Source organism: Haliotis cracherodii, unplaced genomic scaffold (genome assembly GCF_022045235.1).
Source record: "Haliotis cracherodii isolate W230 unplaced genomic scaffold, xgHalCrac1.p SCAF_13, whole genome shotgun sequence".
NCBI classification, from domain to species: domain Eukaryota; kingdom Metazoa; phylum Mollusca; class Gastropoda; order Lepetellida; family Haliotidae; genus Haliotis; species Haliotis cracherodii.
Window position 1 is genome coordinate 41,218,744 of NW_027266268.1, and position 20,379 is coordinate 41,239,122.

General features: G+C 43.5%; 2 protein-coding genes across 2 annotated transcripts; both read left to right on the forward strand.

The window, feature by feature from the left end:
* The first annotated feature begins 1,257 nt into the window (after nucleotides 1-1,257).
* Nucleotides 1,258-11,549, forward strand: LOC139459347 (barH-like 1 homeobox protein). The gene is made up of 3 exons (XM_071240810.1): nucleotides 1,258-2,176; nucleotides 7,664-7,883; nucleotides 10,561-11,549. The coding sequence occupies exons 1-3, from the start codon at nucleotides 1,534-1,536 to the stop codon at nucleotides 10,850-10,852; spliced, it is 1,155 nt and encodes a 384-aa protein (XP_071096911.1). The 5' UTR covers nucleotides 1,258-1,533; the 3' UTR covers nucleotides 10,853-11,549.
* Nucleotides 11,550-18,088: 6,539 nt separating this feature from the next.
* On the forward strand, nucleotides 18,089-19,219 carry LOC139458724 (uncharacterized). Its single transcript, XM_071240132.1, has one exon. It carries the CDS (start codon nucleotides 18,089-18,091, stop codon nucleotides 19,217-19,219), a length of 1,131 nt encoding a protein of 376 aa, XP_071096233.1.
* The last annotated feature ends 1,160 nt before the right edge of the window (nucleotides 19,220-20,379 follow it).

The following is a 20,379-nucleotide window of genomic DNA, read 5'->3' on the forward strand; positions in this document are numbered from 1 at the left end:
CCGAAACGTCGCTTTTCACAGTGTTAAAGAAGTTGTAATCCATAAAAATTGTGTCTATCTTGTCATCCGTCAACTTCTAAGTAATGCCTATCGAAACAAATTAATTAGTGCAGCTACAGACTAGGATAAATTATCGCACTTCATAAGGAATGTGGTTTGATCTATAGGGGTCATGAGACAAAAATTATATATTATATATTACAACACATTATATAATTGAGAAATACCAATACGTGTGACGTCTGAGTTAGATATCGAACATTACCCGGCGGAATTACGCGTTACCCGGATGTAAAGTTTCGTCGCCTGCTGTGTCGGGAAAGATGCCCGTGTTGGTGTCACGTGACTGCCCCACTAGAGTCACGTGATTGCCCCATGGTCCCGAGCGGCGAAGTACCAAACAAGGAACTGAGCCGTGTGGCAGTTCTTGTAAAACGACTATTGCTCATGTTTTGCTTGTTTGTAAAAACGTGTAAACTGGATTCTAATCTGAACCATGTCATTTGTGCAGAACGCACACGCACACGCACACCGCCGAGCACTCAACATTCAGAACCACCCGCTGTGTCGCACACAGATGTCCCCCAACACAACCGTCATAACCGATTTCGTAGTTTGGACTCTCTGATCTGAAGTTTCTGAGGCTGATGGCTAGTTCTTAACCACACAAGACAAGAAGAAGAAGGCAGTCGATGGCAGCAGTAGGCGGCACAGGTTCACAGGGGAGGGAATAGACGTCTACAGATTTTAACAATTAATTATCAACAATGTTACATCTTAAATTTCAAAATATCCTCAACTAACACATCTATTATTTTCCTGATTTGAAAAACAAGTTATTATTTCCGAAACTAAATTAAATGCATTCAATTTAAAAATGCTTTAGAACTTGACAATAAAAATATTTCAATAAGAGTGAACCAAAATAAATCGATGTATTTCTGAGTCAACAGATCGCTCACTCCAAGAAATGAAAGCTACTTCAGGCGCCATAGCCGACAATCAATAGCGAGCGTGGAGCGGCCGCGGTGTAATTACTGCACAGGTAGAGAACGCCCGCTCAGCCGACCCGGGCAGACAGCAACCAATCACCGCGCAGTAGGATGGCAACTCCGAACAGCTAGCTCCGCCCACATATTGAACATACTCATACCATTGGTCAAAGAGGTCTGTGTGGAGGGATCTAATTGGTTTGGTCTACAAGTAAACTGTAGCAACACCTTACTAACTGCTGCCACACTTGACGAGATGCGATCAATTGCCAGTGTATTCAAACGCTATTAAATTGACATGGAATAGAATCGAGTGAACCCTCAATACACGCAGTATCGCCGGACCGTCATCCTCCGACCCCCGCGGAGACAACACCCTCTTTACTCACCCACACATCCCCTCCGGCACAGGAGAGAGCTGCAGGTATTTCCAGATATCTCACGTCTTGTTGACAGTTTCCCCGACACCGTTACAGACATCTGAAGTTTATTTATTACCGAGACATGCAACAGTAGCTCTGAACGTTCATCTCTACTGTTGATGATGGAGAAAGGTGCGATATCTCCATTGCGGGAAGAGGGCGAGAGACGGGTGTCCTTGGAGTCAGAAGCCGAATTGTCGGATGGAGGTTCTGACATTGATGTGACAGAGAGCAGAGTTTTTGACAGTGACAGCAACAGCAACATCGACCACCACAGCAACATCGATCACCACAGCAACATTGACCACCACAGCAACACTGACCACCACAGCAACACCGACAACAACAGCGGCAACGACCGTTCCTCTCCAAAGTCAACGCAATGCCACAGTTCCGTGAAACCGACTGTAAAAGTTTTGCCACGACCGTCCTTCCTTATAACAGACATTCTGGGGCAGAGGGGCACTGACTTGGACAGATTGTCAGGTGATGGTCGAGGCAGGGACACGACTCCTGTTAGTGCCAGGACGTTTGGACATATAACTGACAGTACCTTACTTGGGCACCTATCTAACTCATCTAGACTCGGGCACCTGTCTGACACATCTAGACTCGGGCACCTGTCTGACACATCTAGACTCGGGCACCTGTCTGACACATCCAGACTCGGGCACCTGTCAGAAGGTGTTGGGCATCTCTCAGACAGATCCCGCTCACGGTCGCCCCTCTACAAGAAGGCTGACACATCGATTAGCGACAGCGGTGAGTGTCATCACATTTTAAACTCAGAGTATGTGTCTGATTCTTTTTATATTGATAAACAGGGACATTCAGAAATATTTTACGTTTGTAATGCCATGCACACCAGCACTGTTGTAACACTGCCTGTGTCTGCGCGTTATACACATCGGGTATATCCACCCGTCTGGGTGGGAATATATTTTATCCATCGCTATAAAACATGCAGCTCTTGGCCAAGGCCTTCATTATACAACATACCCATGCTGCACGGCATACCCGTATATCGGACTCCCGAGGGTTACTTAGATATGGAGCATATCATCGAAGGAAATCACATTACCACCAAGTGAAACTTCCGTCAGCACATTTAAAACTATTTACAAATGTTAAAACGGGACCAAAACATTAGTAAAAGGTTGTCCCACATGCTTTGTTGTTTGAAATTTGTTAAAATTAAAATCACATGGAAAAACTGATGGACTTGTCTTGTAAACTCCTTGTTGACAAACGTTAACATTTACCACGCAAAATACAACACCACGCTTGCAATCTTTGTGTATCGTTTCCTCTGAAAAGGAAAATATAATTATAAATACTATTTCAGTGATTTAAAATGAAAGAAATTGTGTTCCGAAAAAATTAATATATATTTTTATTCAGCAAAAGCAAATGTCTTATAGTAAAAGTATCTACTCCAAGTTCCGCTTCTGGGACACGAAAGTGAATCATTCAACTTGGAAATTAGGTGTAAGATTTGTTTTTAATAATATTCAACTATTATACTTTGATGCCGATATGAAATTTGTCAGGTAGATAAAATAATTACCAATGAATGCAACTGAGTAGAGTGTGTTTTAAAACTGGTATTTCCATGCAAGAGTCCCAGCGCACCCGCTATCTATTGCTATATATGTTTATACCTTTTACCTGTACTGACGCGCATCTGCCATGTCAATACCTTTAAACAAACATTCAAAACTCTGTCGTTTGTGTAAATTGTGGCGATAATTATGAGTGAGACTAGTCAACTAGTATCCTTGCATTGAGGTGAGATGAACTTCTGACATACTAATATTCATCCGGCCACCAAGGATGAATGTTTAATAATACTTTTCAATTCATGAATTAAATGTTATTATTGTATTATAAATCATATTGCTGCTACACCCAACGCGACTCTGAAGCAAGGTTCCACATGGTTGTCGTCGGTTCATGATTTTCAGGATGACATTTTCATATACCTCATTTGTTGACTGAAATTCCTGAATGGAAATTTTCTTTTTACAATTTTCCTTTTTTTAACGACGTGGTTAGGTTCAGCAGGAGCTGATAGGAAGGTCAAGGACAGATCATTACATCGCCTCTCTCATCATGTGATTAGTAAAACAAGCGTTATCCTTTACAGCACGTGATTAACTAAACTGGCTGTCACCAGTCGATGCTACCCGATCCCAGATCGTGGTGGCGAATATCCGTCAGCGGACAGGCGACCGTTCTCGCCAGTAGGAATCTGCGGCATCCCCCGACTTTTCGATCAACTACAATAATTAACTTTCACTAACCTTCCTGATCAACTACAATAATTAACTTTCACTAACCTTCCTGATTAACTACAATATTTAACTTTCACTAACCTTCCTGATTAACTACAATATTTAACTTTCATCACTAACCTTCCTGATTAAATACATTTAACTTTTACTAACCTTCCTGATTAACTACAATATTTAACTTTCATCAGTAACCTTCCTGATTAACTACAATATCTAACTTTCATCACTAACCTTCCTGATTAACTACAATATTTAAATTTCACTAACCTTCCTGATTAACTACAATATTTAACTTTCATCACTAACCTTCCTGATTAAATACATTTAACTTTCACCAACCTTCCTGACTACCAGCTGAGTTATGGTGTACAACGTCGTACGTGAGAATTATTGAGTCTTCCCATCACTCACCGTGTGTCAGTTACCTCCCCGTCAAACAATGAAAACAAATCTGAGAAGCAAAAGAAAGTATACCGAGTTTGTTTGATTTTTACGTAATTGAAAATTGAAAGAACTGTTGTTAAATTTGATTATGTATGTTTAACCACCACCCATCCCTGCTACAGTTTGTAATAGATAATCTGTGGCTGGGTAATCTTGTGTCAAAATAAATTGTTTCAATGAAGACTTGGGTAAGACATTAACACATATCATGGGTAAAATGTAGACAATTTGTGCCGAAGAAAGCAAATGTATTCATTTTCAAAGATACCCATCAGCAGTTGCTTATTATGGACATTTTTATAAGTTTTCAATCAAGTTATTCATTAAAAATATAACCATGTACTAGTATTCTTTGAGGGCTGACAAAGCGTCAGTATAGACAGATTTTTCATATAATATTGCTAAGGTGCTGTCGCTCCTCAGTTAATATCAAAATATCACTCTTCTCCAAGGTATTTATTTATTTATTTATTTATTTATTTATTTATTTATTTATTTATTTATTTATTTATTTATTTATTTATTTATTTATTTAAACATATTTAATATTTAATATAATTATGTATATTCGTAGATTACCTCAATACAATATTTATATCAGGAATATTAATGTTCGTAACACAATTTGGGTGTAAACACGTTTCGATTATGAACATGTTTGGGTTTTAAACAATTCCAAGAATGTTCAGGTGCGCTCATACAACCTCTACCCTTGGAGCAAAGAATGTAACAAATAAAGACAAACGAAAGATGTACATAGCAAGTCGGTCTGTATCATCAAACCATAGACAGCTAAAACACTACAATACCATTCTATATTCTCTACCATACTACAATATCATTCCGTACTTTGCTTCACACTTTTGGGGTGTAAGGCGTATACCTGCTGTGCACATATAATCTAACACTGCTCCACAGTAGGTCACGTAAAGTTCTCCATCTTATGTTGCCTACCTACGTGTTACCACTGTGAACAAGGTATGCGTGTCGAACGCTGCAAATTCGTTCTTGAGACTTATTACTTAACATAGCACACAAAATAAGTACCTTTTGCAAAGATAGAGCCACAAGGCGCTGTAGCTCACTTGACGTATGCAGCAATAATGTCATGGCACTTCAACCTTATATTGGTACAAATATCTGTAGTGAGTTAAGGAAACAATCTATTTGATGATACATCTGGATTGTTTAAGTTGATTTTGACAGCTCGGGCCAAGTCGGACAGACTACAGACCCAGCACGTCTGATAGGTACTATGTTGAGAATGTGGAGAAACACGGCTTCACCTTAAGCAACGTGTTTGCTTTAAATACGATGAACAGTGACACACACATTTGGTGACAGATCTGTGAGGTCTTCGATGTTTATAAGCATACAAGCCAGGTTGATTGAGGTTATGTTGAGTGTTTGTTTTACATGCCACGATATGTGATTCTATAAAGGTGGATATAATAGTCTTCTTTATACTAAAACACATTCCCTGATACATCTGTGACGTGTAAGTTGATACTGACGAGATACACTACGGAGGCTATGTTGAGAGTGTAGAGGAAATAAGGTTTCACTTTTACGAACGAGTCCTTTTTATATAAGATTTACTGTGGACTTTTAAAGTAGTAATTGGGTAGATTAAATATTGTTGGGTAGATCATATTATATTTTATTATACATTTCTTTAGTTTTATTTGATTTTGACCGCCAAGGGCGAAGTCGGACCGAACACTTGAGATTCCCATCTGAATGCACTGTGATGTGAGAGGAAATGGCTTTCTTTAACTTCCTCGCTTATATGAGCCTAATGCCGGATATAAGTCATTCTATCTTCGTATAAACTTAGATACAGCTGTCGGACAGATGAAATTTTTTATCACTATAGTTGGGAGTATTTGATACGTTTCAAATCCTATTTCGTTTCACGACCCCTCTTTTACATGTAACCTAGCTCACGCTCACCAACCGCTCGACTTTCTCATTTCTAAGCGATTTACTCGCAATAACTTAATTATGTTACACGTTTGTGGTTTGTGATTGTTTATGTATGTCATGTGTCTATGTTGCATTGTTAACATGTAGGAATGGGCGTCGATTATGGAGTGATGAACCAATCACTCGCTCGCGAAGGTCGAAGGTCGTATACGACTTCAAAGTAAATCCATTCACAGTGTACATGTTTATGTATAACCTTTAACTGCATACACTTCATGGTAATCACTTTTTCGAATGAGCACATTCTCAGTCTAAATCGGCAAGATGACAGAAATATTCCCTCTTTGCACAATGCAAACAATACAAACGTAGCGGCTGTTAAAACAGACAATGACTAAACAATCTATGTGTAGTTTATAATTTGTTCCAGTTCAAACTATTACTATTATTATTATACTTAGCATTGGAAATCATTGGACAGTTTCAATAAGTACTGTAATGGTGTGGTTTTATAAATGAAATTAGAATATGAATAGTGAACAAAAGTCACCATATGGGCCCAGGGTCATAAAGGTGTAATTCGCAGACACTCCACAGTAGCTCCGCAGAGTGTCGCGTAGCTACGCAAAACTTTTTTTGCGTTGTGTGTACAACACTATCTTTATGGTGAAAAGGAGGTACGTTATTAAAATGCCGTAGAGGTATGTTCTGTCTAAAGTAAAGAAGGTACAAACTGACATAGAGGTGTGTCCTGTACCGTCAAACGGAGGTATAACTATTTGTTTATACTGATTTAGAGGTACGTTGTGTACAGTGAAATAATAGCAAATATTTATATGATATAGATGCATGTCCTCACAGTGAGACAGCCGCCGTGGTCTAGTGGTAGAGCGTCTGCCCGGAAAGCGGAAGGTCGGTGGTTCGATCCCCGGTGGCGTCATGCCAAAAAGACGTTAATAGATGGTACTTATTGTTACCCTGGCTGGCGCTCGGTATTAAGAGGCTAAAACAAGGACTGGTCGTATCGGAATCTGTAGATTGTGTCTGAGCAGGGAATTCAATTTAAACTGCGGCATGTTTTTTTCTTAGTGAACTAGAACTATAAAATCGCCAGTAGTCCGGACTTGTACAAACAGCCACACATACACACACGAGCATGCACGTCGCACGTGCAATAATCTTGAACGGGACGTTAAACCCCATGTCATCCCATTTCACTCTCTACGCTGTTAAAAGGAGGATTGTTTTAAAAATGATATCAATTGTATGTTCAGTCTGTCATACAGACCCTGAAACAAATATATCAAATACAGCCCATGCGTGTCTATAATGTTTGGCAAGTCTAGATTAGCAGTATCTGAAAATGAAAAAAGTCTCTGGGCTCCTTTTTATCATATTTTATCTCATAATAATAACTGTATTAACTATAATTTAATAACTGTTTTTTTCCTGTAAAATATGTTCATTTCAGAGACTAGATGTTAGTCTAAGGTATGTTCTGTACTGTGAAATGGAAGCTTATTTCTTTATAATGATACAGAGGTTTGTTCTGTATGATGAAATGGATGTACGCTTTGTTTTTCAGAGGACGAGGATGACGTTGACGACGGTGACGATGCCGACTCCCTCATGATTAAGTCTAAAAAGCCCCGCAAGGCCCGTACGGCGTTCACCGACCACCAGCTGAGCTGTCTGGAGAAAAGTTTTGAGAGACAGAAATACCTCAGTGTCCAGGACAGGATGGAACTAGCAGCCAAACTCAACCTGACCGACACCCAAGTGAAGACGTGGTACCAAAACAGAAGGTGAGACATAGGTCAGTTGCGAGTAATCCAACTCTCACTCTCGGTGAGACACATCTCAGCTTAGAGTATTCTCACTCTCACTGTGGGTGAGACACATCTCAACTTAGAGTATTCTCACTCTCACTGTGGGTGAGACACATCTCAGCTTAGAGTATTCTCACTCTCACTGTGGGTGAGACACATCTCAGCTTAGAGTATTCTCACTCTCACTGTGGGTGAGACACATCTCAGCTTAGAGTATTCTCACTCTCACTGTGGATGAGACACATCTCAGCTTAGAGTATTCTCACTCTCACTGTGGGCGAGACATATAATAGAGTGCAGTAATCTCACTCTCATTGTGGGCGAGACATAGCTCAGTAATCTCACTCTCATTGTGGGCGAGACATAGCTCAGTAATCTCTGAGTAAGGCCATTTCAACTCGCGTGTTTCTTCAACCTGCTGTGACGTGCTGCTCTTGACGCCTCCGTCAAAGGCGAGTTACTCATTTCGCACTAACACTAGCTGCGGGAATAAAGAGCGTCATTCACAGTGTTGTCACTAGCGTCAAACTTTCACTCACAACTAACCTCTTTTCTGCGGGGGGCGACACCATGCGCCGTCAGGCAGAACCCTCCGCGGTCTCAAGGCGGCGGACAAAGCCCCTATCGCTGCGATGGGGATGGGGTGACTTCCAGCTATTTGACTAAAACGCAAACAAATTTCGTCGTTACTCGATTCACTGGCCCTGTTTAGAATCCTATAAACACTGTCAATTTTGACAACAATATTATGAATAGGATTAAAGAGTCGTACCGTACGTTGGGGTAGTTGGGTGTGTGGCGCGAACTGTATCGGATGTGTACCGGTACGGGTAGAGTGTGTGGCGCGCAGGAGTAGCGTGAGGAACAAGCAACACATGACGAAGGGGATAAGATAAATGGTTGTTTGTGTTAGTTTCATATATACTGACTGAAAAAAATGACAGTTTAGAACACGACAGAATAACGTTTTAACACCGTCAGCCACGATATGTCAATATACGGTAAGGGTGAAACGACAGATCTACCAACAGATTGCATTGCACATGTCTGTTGTCTGCTCACATTTCCCCTATATCATTGTGTGATAACACATATATTGCTGTCAGTTTGGTCCAGGAATTCGTGAAGGCTTATGTCCAAACCAATTTCATTACCACCTGTAGGACAGTGCCGCTGTTGTATGCTGCAGGTTACTATAGTTGCCCGGATGTCACGGCGCTAGGGAAAGATCTAATATATTCATTTTGTTCCCGGTATTCAATTACATCCGATAAGGGTAGGTGTTCTCACTGGCTAATCCCGACACGATGGATGCATTTAATTATGTGACTGGGTCGAATCTAATATACCCCACATCAGCCAACAAGCACTTCTACCCGAACACCGGTCTACAGCAGGCTCTAGTTGAACGGAGCTCCAACTACTTGGAAGAAACTTCTGTAATGCTTATTCGGGATTCCATGAAAGCGTTCAAGTGAACCTACGTAACTAATTAGAAATACCCGCTACACTTACCACTAATCAGGTATCTTCTAAGACAAGCATTAATCAGGTATCTTCTAGGACACGCATTAATCAGGTACCCTCTAGGACAAGCATTAATCAGGTACCCTCTAGGACAAGCATTAATCATGTACCCTCTAGGACAAGCATTAATCATGTATCCTCTAGGACAAGCATTAATCAGGTACCATCTAGGACAAGCATTAATCAGGTACCCTCTAGGACAAGCATTAATCAGGTACTCTCTAGGAAAAGCATTAATCAGGTACCCTCTAGGACAAGCATTAATCAGGTACTCTCTAGGACAAGCATTAATCAGGTACCCTCTGGGACAAGCATTCATTTAGGGATACCCCCTAGGGCAATTATTAACTAGGGGTAATCTCTAGGACAATCACTAACCAGGGGTATCCTCTAGGACAATCACTAACTAAGGGTAATCTCTAGGACAATCACTAACCAGGGGTATCCTCTAGGACAATCATTAACTAGGGGTAATCTCTAGGACAATCACTAACCAGGGGTAATCTCTAGGACAATCACTAACCAGGGGTAATCTCTAGGACAATCACTAACCAGGGGTATCCTCTAGCAAAATCACTAACTAGGGGTAATCTCTAGGACAATCACTAACCAGGGGTAATCTCTAGGACAATCACTAACCAGGGGTATCCTCTAGGACAATCACTAACTAGGGGTAATCTCTAGGACAATCACTAACCAGGGGTATCCTCTAGGACAATCACTATTTGGGGATTTATTAATCAGGGACACCACCCTAAAGGACAATCACTAATCAGGGACACCCTCTAGGACGATCGCTAATCAGGGACACCCTCTAGGACGATCACTAATCAGGGACACCCTCTAGGACGATCACTAATCAGGGACACCCTCTAGGACAATCACTAATCAGGGACACCCTCTAGGACAATCACTAATCAGGGACACCCTCTAGGACAATCACTAATCAGGGACACCCTCTAGGACGATCACTAATCAGGGACACCCTCTAGGACGATCACTAATCAGGGACACCCTCTAGGACGATCACTAATCAGGGACACCCTCTAGGACGATCACTAATCAGGGACACCCTCTAGGACGATCACTAGGTTATATGAATCTCACCTTCTCCCTCTTTTTGCAGGACCAAGTGGAAGAGACAGACGGCGGTGGGTCTGGAACTCCTTGCGGAAGCGGGCAACTATGCCGCCGTACAGCGCATGCTCCAGACCAACCCCTACTGGTTCACATACCACCCCCAGGCCGCGTCCATCCTCTCCAACATAGACGCATTCTACTTCCGCCACGGAGACTCGGCCTTCACGCAGGCGCAGAGGCCCTCACTTCCCCGGATGTTCATCCACGGTCTCCAGCAACACGTGAGTCAGCTCCCTACACCGACAGGGGCCACCGTGTTCCCGGACACCCGGGGGTGAGGTCACTCAGCTGACCATGTCCACGCAGGCCGTGTCGGAAGTGACGCTTGGACAGAGCGGATCCACGGCTGAGCTTTGCAAAGACAAAAGATGCGTGTTGTGTTCAAATATATAACCATCTGTAGTCGAGGTGGTTGTGTTAGACGCGACTGACGACATGCCCCATGAAGGACGACGACTCTGCTCGGTGTTAACAGGGAAGGATTCTGTTTAGTGCAACAGAGCTGTCTTTATGTTCTGTGTGTGCGAACTATGTTCAGAAGTCCGTTTGTTCGAGTTACCGTTTAACGAACGAACACGTCATCACCTCGTATGTGCCGTCACAGAGTTCTAGAACGCTGCTATGGTGTCTTTTTATGACTATGCTACGAATACTTAATATACGGTCACAAAGTACGAGGGCGCTGTTCCGATGTCCCCTTGTCCGAATGATTGTGCTACTCGTGAACACTTAATATGCTTTCACAAAGTACGAGAGCGCTCCTCCGATGTCCCCTTGTCAGAATGACTGTGCTATGAATACTTATTGTGCTGTCACAAAGTACTAGAACGTCCAGATTGTCCATGTCTCGCGCCTGCAGGAGGTTGGGCGGCGTCACATGGCTGGACTCATGTTACCATTATATTATCTTTACCCAAAAGCATATTTAATGCTGTTTCTAATATTCTTTATTTTACATTGATGTTTCATGCAATAAAAAATCCAACCAAGAAACGTTTATTGATTGTTCATTTCCCACTTGCGAGGTTGGAGCTGGGATAATGTCGGGTCTATACAAGGAGCTAGTGTGACCCGGTGCACGTGCTACTTGACTTTTTAAACGATGTCATTAATAAACTAAATGACAGAATATCAATTACTGATTGCGACGCTGAACTAGCCATGATGAAATGATTATTGATTATTTAGCTACTAATCGATGTCATCTTTACAAAGCTGCAGTTTCAGTGAACACTACAACATGTTCTGTGTGAAGCACCCCTTCCTTCCAACGTGGTAGTTGTTTAAAAGCGTTTTGATGTCATTCAATAAATGAACAAGAGTATATTTTAAGGGTCGATACCCCTGTGTGCTTCCTCTGGCCTTTGAGTGTTGACAATGTCAGTTCAACTGTTTGCATTAGTTAAACACTTTACTATAAATTAATTTCAAATTATGTATTATGTAACATTTGCCACACGACTAGTCTTCAGTGAATGCCTGAGAAACCTCATTGAGCCAACTGAGCGCTACGAGGTGTAGAAGAGCAAGCGAGAAGTTGTCAGGGAAGTAGTGTACAATACGGAGGGGTGGGGCTACGCCGGGGTCGACATTGAAGGGAGATGTCCCACCATGTCGTTCGTGGTGATAAATAGACTGGATTTACACGTACAGGAGGAAGCTATCGATGTCATATTTTGATTATATCGGAATAAGGAAGAAAGGAACAGACGTGATTCAAAGTCGATTTTGTTAGCGTGTGTCATCGGGATGGGAGTGGGAGACGGATGGAATATGAGGCCTTTGTCTCAGGAACATTCTCTCTCACAGCAGCATCCGTGGCGGCCTACGCGAAGTCACAACACTCACCATGTATACCTGAAACACAGCATCACAACACACACCTCGTATACCTGAAACACGTCATCACAACACACACCTCGTATACCTGAAACACGTCATCACAACACACACCTCGTATACCTGAAACACGTCATCACAACACACACCCCGTATACCTGAACACGTTATCACAACACACACCTCGTATATCTGAAACACGGCATCACAACACACCCCGTATACCTGAAACACGTTATCACAAACACACACCTCGAATACCTGAAACACGTTATTATAACACACCCCGTATACCTGAAACACGTTATCACAACACACACCTCGTATACCTGAACACGTTATCACAACACACACCTCGTATACCTGAAACACGGCATCACAACACACACCCCGTATACCTGAACACGTTATCACAACACACACATCGTATACCTGAACACGTTATCACAACACACACCTCGTATACCTGAAACACGTTATCACAATACACACCTCCAATACCTGAAACACGGCATCACAACACACACCTCGTATACCTGAAACACGTCATCACAACACACACCTCGTAAACCTGAAACACGGCATCACAACACACACCTCGTATACCTGAAACACGGCATCACAACACACACCTCGTATATCTGAAACACGTTATCACAATACACACCTCCAATACCTGAAACACGGCATCACAACACACACCTCGTATACCTGAAACACGTCATCACAACACACACCTCGTATACCTGAAACACGGCATCACAACACACACCTCGTATACCTGAAACACGGCATCACAACACACACCTCGTATATCTGAAACACGGCATCACAATACACACCTCGTATACCTGAAACACGGCATCACAACACACACCTCGTATATCTGAAACACGGCATCACAACACACACCTCGTATACCTGAAACACGGCATCACAATACACACCTCGTATACCTGAAACATGTCATCACAACACACACCTCGTATATCTGAAACACGGCATCACAATACACACCTCGTATACCTGAAACACGGCATCACAACACACACCTCGTATACCTGAAACACGGCATCACAACACACACCTCGTATATCTGAAACACGGCATCACAATACACACCTCGTATACCTGAAACACGGCATCACAACACACACCTCGTATATCTGAAACACGGCATCACAACACACACCTCGTATACCTGAAACACGGCATCACAATACACACCTCGTATACCTGAAACACGGCATCACAACACACACCTCGTATATCTGAAACACGGCATCACAATACACACCTCGTATACCTGAAACACGGCATCACAACACACACCTCGTATATCTGAAACACGGCATCACAACACACACCTCGTAAACCTGAAACACGGCATCACAACACACACCTCGTATATCTGAAACACGTTATCACAAAACACACCTCGTATACCTGCACACGTTATCACAACACACACCTCGTATACCTGAAACACGGCATCACAACACACACCTCGTAAACCTGAAACACGTCATCACAACACACACCTCGTATACCTGAAACACGTTATCACAACACACACCTCGTATACCTTAAACACGTTATCACAACACACCCCGTATACCTGAAACACGGCATCACAAAACACACCTCGTATACCTGAAACACGTTATCACAAACACACACCTCGTATACCTGAAACACGGCATCACAACACACACATCGTATACCTGAAACACGGCATCACAACACACACATCGTATACCTGAAACACGTTATCATAACACACACCTCGTATACTTGAAACACGTTATCACAACATATATGCAAGTTTTGTTGACTTATGATGTGTCAGTTGCCATCACGTGTTGCACAACCACCGTTATGCTGCTGCGGGCGACTCCTGTTGACAACATACATGTGACTTACACCTGAACACTTAGTCGGGTCTTGCGACTGGTTGCCAAAAGACCTACAAGTGTTGTATACCGATACTGGTAGCCTGCTGTGGGCGATCTGACAAGACTGCAGTGTGAATCCCCCAACAAAGACAAGAGGTGAGAGCAAGTCAATCCCGGGGTGTTTCGCCGCCGACAGACAACGAGGCTGTAAGAGAAGTCGCCGACAGCACCAGGGGTCAATGTGCCTCTTTCTGCAGTCGTTACACGGATCACATGCAGGGCAGAAACCTATATATTAGTCTAGACTTGCCGATTATCTATCTCGTAAGGTTTGTTTGAAGTTAGGCTCCTCGTGTAGCCCCGATCATTGAGACCCTTCCTAACCGGGCGGTGTTTAGCGGGATACAATCTACCTATCTGGTGCGATAAATCCACACACTACGTCTTCTAACCGATCTGTATGTCAAATAGCAGTGTTTAAGATGAGCTGGTAATACGGCCTATAGTGTCGCACATCCGCGAGTCTCGTCATGCGAGTAATCTGTTGGTAATGGGCAGGGGAGGCTTTGAGACTGTCGTGGGTCGCCTGTTCCAGTCACACACACCAACACCAGCTACGATACGGTGACAGTTGAGCAAACGTGTAATTGTTCCTGCTAAATAAATTCAAATTCAATGTCCCAATCTCACGGCTGTATCTTTCTTTGTGGGCCTAAAGAGTCACCGAGAGGATCCAAATTACCCCTGTTTACTGGTCTATTGTTTCCCCCTTTACTCAGCACTGACTAAATCCTTGGGGGCGGGGCGAGATGGGGGAGATAAGACCGGCGTCGCCAACCATGTCCCCCTCCCACCCTCATCCCTGCCCCTCCCCTCGCTAGTTTCGCCCGCCTGTTACACTCCCGCACCTCGGCTGTGATTCCACTGGGGAAGCTCCTGAATGGCGGCTATTGTGTTGGGGATCAGTTATCCCTTTATCATAACGTGTCCGTCATCTATAATCTGCTACACTTGGTGTACCGTGGGACTCATGATCTTGCTGAAACTCAGACTGACTCCCATAGGGACCCTGGTTGACGCAGGCCTCCAGGTTGTCCCCCATAGGGACCCTGGTTGACACAGATCTCCAGGTTGTCCCCCATAGGGACCCTGGTTGACACAGATCTCCAGGTTGTCCCCCATAGGGACCCTGGTTGACACAGATCTCCAGGTTGTCCCCCATAGGGACCCTGGTTGACACAGAGATGTCCAGGTTGTCCCCCATAGGGACCCTGGTTGACACAGACCTCCAGGATGTCTTCAATAGGGACCCTGGTTGACACAGATCTCCATTTTGTCTCCCATAGGGACCCTGGTTGACACAGACCTCCAGGTTGTCTCCCATAGGGACCCTGGTTGACACAGATCTCCAGGTTATCTCCCATAGGGACCCTGGTTGACACAGATCTCCAGGTTGTCCCCCATAGGGACCCTGGTTGACACAGACCTCCAGGATGTCTTCAATAGGGACCCTGGTTGACACAGATCTCCATTTTGTCTCCCATAGGGACCCTGGTTGACACAGATCTCCAGGTTATCTCCCATAGGGACCCTGGTTGACACAGATCTCCAGGTTGTCCCCCATAGGGACCCTGGTTGACACAGACCTCCATTTTGTCTCCCAGAGGGACCCTGGTTGACACAGACCTCCAGGTTGTCCCCCATAGGGACCCTGGTTGACACAGACCTCCAGGATGTCTTCAATAGGGACCCTGGTTGACACAGATCTCCATTTTGCGTCCCATAGGGACCCTGGTTGACACAGACCTCCATTTTGTCTCCCAAAGGGACCCTGGTTGACACAGACATCCAGGTTGTCCCCCATAGGGACCCTGGTTGACACAGATCTCCATTTTGTCTCCCATAGGGACCCTGGTTGACACAGACCTCCAGGTTGTCTCCCATAGGGACGCTGGTCCCAAACTGATTGCTTGATAGATGGTAGATTTCTATTTATTTATTTTCTAAAAAAATAATGTCTGAATTAAAAAAATAAAAGTCAGATGTAACTTTAATTTTGACATAAAAGTAACATTCAAAATCAGTTGTTTTATTCTGAATGTTATTTCTTCTTCAATTATTTTGAAGGCACGGATGTATACTAACTATTGATCAGTGGTAAAGGCCTGTCAAAGATGTCTGTGTGCTGCAAATGTAGGCGTATCTCCTATTCCACTGAAGTCCATGGCAGTATAACTATTTAAGATTTGAATGCTTGATTGCCTGGAATTGTCGTGGGAAGTAACACAAAAGCTGATAAATTAAATGAGTTTGCATTAGTTCATCGATGCGATATAGATCTATATTAGCCCAGACTGACAGAATGCCTAGCCATTTACTGGCGTTGAAAATACCGCGGCAATACACCGTTTTTCATGGCGATTTCCAAGCTATCTTTCATCGTGACAATTTGTCTTTTAGTTGAAGACTTAACAAATATTGATCTTTTAAAACAATAATCACTTCAAAATATGTGCTAGTTAACAATATTCAGGTGTAAACGACCATTTTTGAATGAAGGTGCAACAGGGTAACGCTTTAGCTTGGCTCCGTCTCTACATGTTACTAGTTGTCGCAGCGCATAGATCCGAAAACCAGACCGGAAACGACAGTTGGACCGTCGCTTATATCATTTCAAAAGGAGAGTAATAGTCCTTTGGAACAAAAATTGCCCATTTAGTATACGAAGATAAGTAAATAAGACATTAATTGGATTAAGTATAAGAAAGTAAGTATATGAGGTAGTAAGATGATTAAGTATAAGGATGTAAGTATATAAGTAAGTAAGATAATTAATTATAAGAAAATAAATATTTATGGTAGTTAGTTGATTTATTATTAAAGAAATATAATTATATAATGCTGAAAGTTGATGAAGCATAAGACAGTAAGTATAAAAGGTGTAAAGTTAATGAAGTATAAGAAAATAAGTGTATAAGGTAGTAAGTTAATTACGTATAGGAAGATAAGAAAATGAGATACTAAGTTGATTAAGTATAGGTAAGTAAGTATATACGCTACTAAGTTAATTCAGTATAAGAAAGTACGTATATAAGGTGGTAAGTTGATTATATATATGAAAGTAGGTATATAAGGTATCAAGTTAATGAGGTATAAGAAAGTAGATATTTAAGGTAGTAAGTTAATCAAATATAAGACAATACGTATTTAAGGCAGTAAGTTGATAAAGCAAGCATTATACATTGCATCCATGTATAACCCGAAGCTTCAGAAGGTAAACAGCATCCTGACGACACCACTCTACCGTGGTGGTAAGTAAAAGCGACACATCCCTTTGTGTAGCTACATGATATCTGCTATGTGTTTGTTGTTTAACGCCGCACCGGTCTGTAAATAATGGAGTCAGGGCGAGACAATCCAGTGATTGACATCATGAGCATCGATCCACACAATTGGGATACGATGACATGCATTAACCAAGTCAGCGAGTCTGAAGGATGCCAATATTATGTGAAGCGGGAGGATGACAAATATGACGTGAAGACTGAAAGACACCAGCGTGATGTGAAGGATGACCACTAATCACTCCATCTAAACTAAACACTCTATCCGCTCCACGAACTATATTCCATGTAACATCTTCCGGTCTAACAACTCTATCAACTCTGTCTCCTCTATGCCTCCATCAACTTTATTCAATCTTTCCTTTCATCAACTCTACCCCCTCTATGCCTCTACAAACTCTATATCCTCAGTGCCTCCCCCAACTCTATCCCCTCTATGCCTCCATCAACTCTACCCCCTCTATGCCTCTACAAACTCTATATCCTCAGTGCCTCCCCCAACTCCATCCCCTCTATGCCTCCATCAACTCTATCTCCTCCATGCCTCCATCAACTCTATCTCCTCTATGCCTCCATCAACTCTATCCCCTCTATGCCTCCATCAACTCTACCCCCTCTATGCCTCTACAAACTCTATATCCTCAGTGCCTCCCCCAACTCCATCCCCTCTATGCCTCCATCAACTCTATCTCCTCCATGCCTCCATCAACTCTATCTCCTCTATGCCTCCATCAACTCTATCCCCTCTATGCCTCCATCAACTCTACCCCCTCTATGCCTCTACAAACTCTATATCCTCAGTGCCTCCCCCAACTCCATCCCCTCTATGCCTCCATCAACTCTATCTCCTCCATGCCTCCACAACCTCCACCCCCTTTATGCCTCCATCAACTCTATCCCCTCTATGCCTCCATCAACTCTACCCCCTCTATGCCTCTACAAACTCTATATCCTCAGTGCCTCCCCCAACTCCATCCCCTCTATGCCTCCATCAACTCTATCTCCTCCATGCCTCCATCAACTCTATCTCCTCTATGCCTCCATCAACTCTATCCCCTCTATGCCTCCATCAAATCTACTTCCTCTACTCCTCCATCAACTCTGTCCCCTCTATGCCGCCACCAACTCCATCCCCTCTAGGCCTACATCAACTCTATCTCCTCCATGCCTCCACCACCTCCATCCCCTCTATGCCTCCACCAACTCCATCCCCTCTATGCCTCCATCAACTCTATCTCCTCCATGCCTCCACCACCTCCATCCCCTCTATGCCTCCATCAACTCCATCCCCTTTATGCCTCCATCAAATCCATCCCCTCTATGCCTGCATCAACTCCATCCCCTCTATGCCTTCATCAACTCTATCCCCTCTATGTCTCCATCAACTCCATCCCCTCTATGCCTCCATCAACTCTATCTCCTCTATGCCTCCATCAACTCTATCCCCTCTATGCCGCCACCAACTCCATCCCCTCTATGCCTCCATCAACTCTATCTCCTCTATGCCTCCATCAACTCTATCTCCTCCATGCCTCCATCAACTCTATCCCCTTTATGTCTCCATTAACTCTTTCTTTTCTATTGTTCTATCAACTCTGTCTCCTCTATGCCCCATCAACTAAATCTTCTCTATGCCTCTCTCAACTCAATCAACTCTATCCCTCCTATGCCTCCAACAACTCTATCCAATCTTTCCTTTCCTCTATACCTCCTTCAACTCATGTATCCCCTGCTTATCCACATTACATAGTCTCATGGGATCTGAAGATGGTTTCTCGACACGGCTGCTCGAGAGACCTCATTTGTAACAGGGCCACTCTAGACGCCTGCCGCTGGTTGATGGTGGTGGTCAAGGCAGACCTTTTCGTGGTAACACCAATCAAGTGCAGGAATTTGCCCTTTGACCCGTGACTGCATATCGGAGATAATCTCACCAAGATAGGATATCTGCATGTTTTGTACATAGCTCTGTATCCCATGATGCCTCACAACATCCGGTGACGGGTAGCAGGCCTGATGAGGGTGGCAGTTCGGGTGCACAAAGAGGTTGTGAGCGATAGGTTCACCCTACTTGCACAGTGTGGATCTTATCGCCATGATGGACGAGCAAGTACAGATCTGTGGCCAATTACTCGCGACACGGTGGCGAGATCGACTCCATCTGCAACCGGAGTCTAAACGCTTCTAAAAGGAGGAACATTGTAAATGACAGAGGTCGCGACAACACCTTCTCACACGCACAGATCACCATTGTTGTGTTGTAAAGGGAGGTAACTCTATCCTCCCGCGGCCATTAGGCCGTACGGATCAGTCACGCTGTCAGACATTAATTACAGTGCTAATCAAAGACGATGACCGCTTAGCGGTGACACGCTACTAGGGGCGGCACTGAGGATCTCGCTCACGCATGCGTACCATGAACTCACTGAACTGCTGGCGTAGACAGTCACGTGTTGACATCAAGGGGGGTCGCCCCGTCTCAAGTAGGCAACATGATGTTGACCTCCGCATGGGAGTGAGTGAGTGAATTTGGTTTATGTCTATGTCAGCAATATTACAACTGCGTCAAAGTGGTCGGAGTCATTGGATCCTTGTTATATATAAAACAGAGTCTATTGATATCTGACCATTGACCCTCCAGAATGCAACAAATCAAACGGTCGAGACGTCAATCGTGTCCGGCAACGAGCTGCAACATAAACGTCACCATGACGTCCACTATATAAC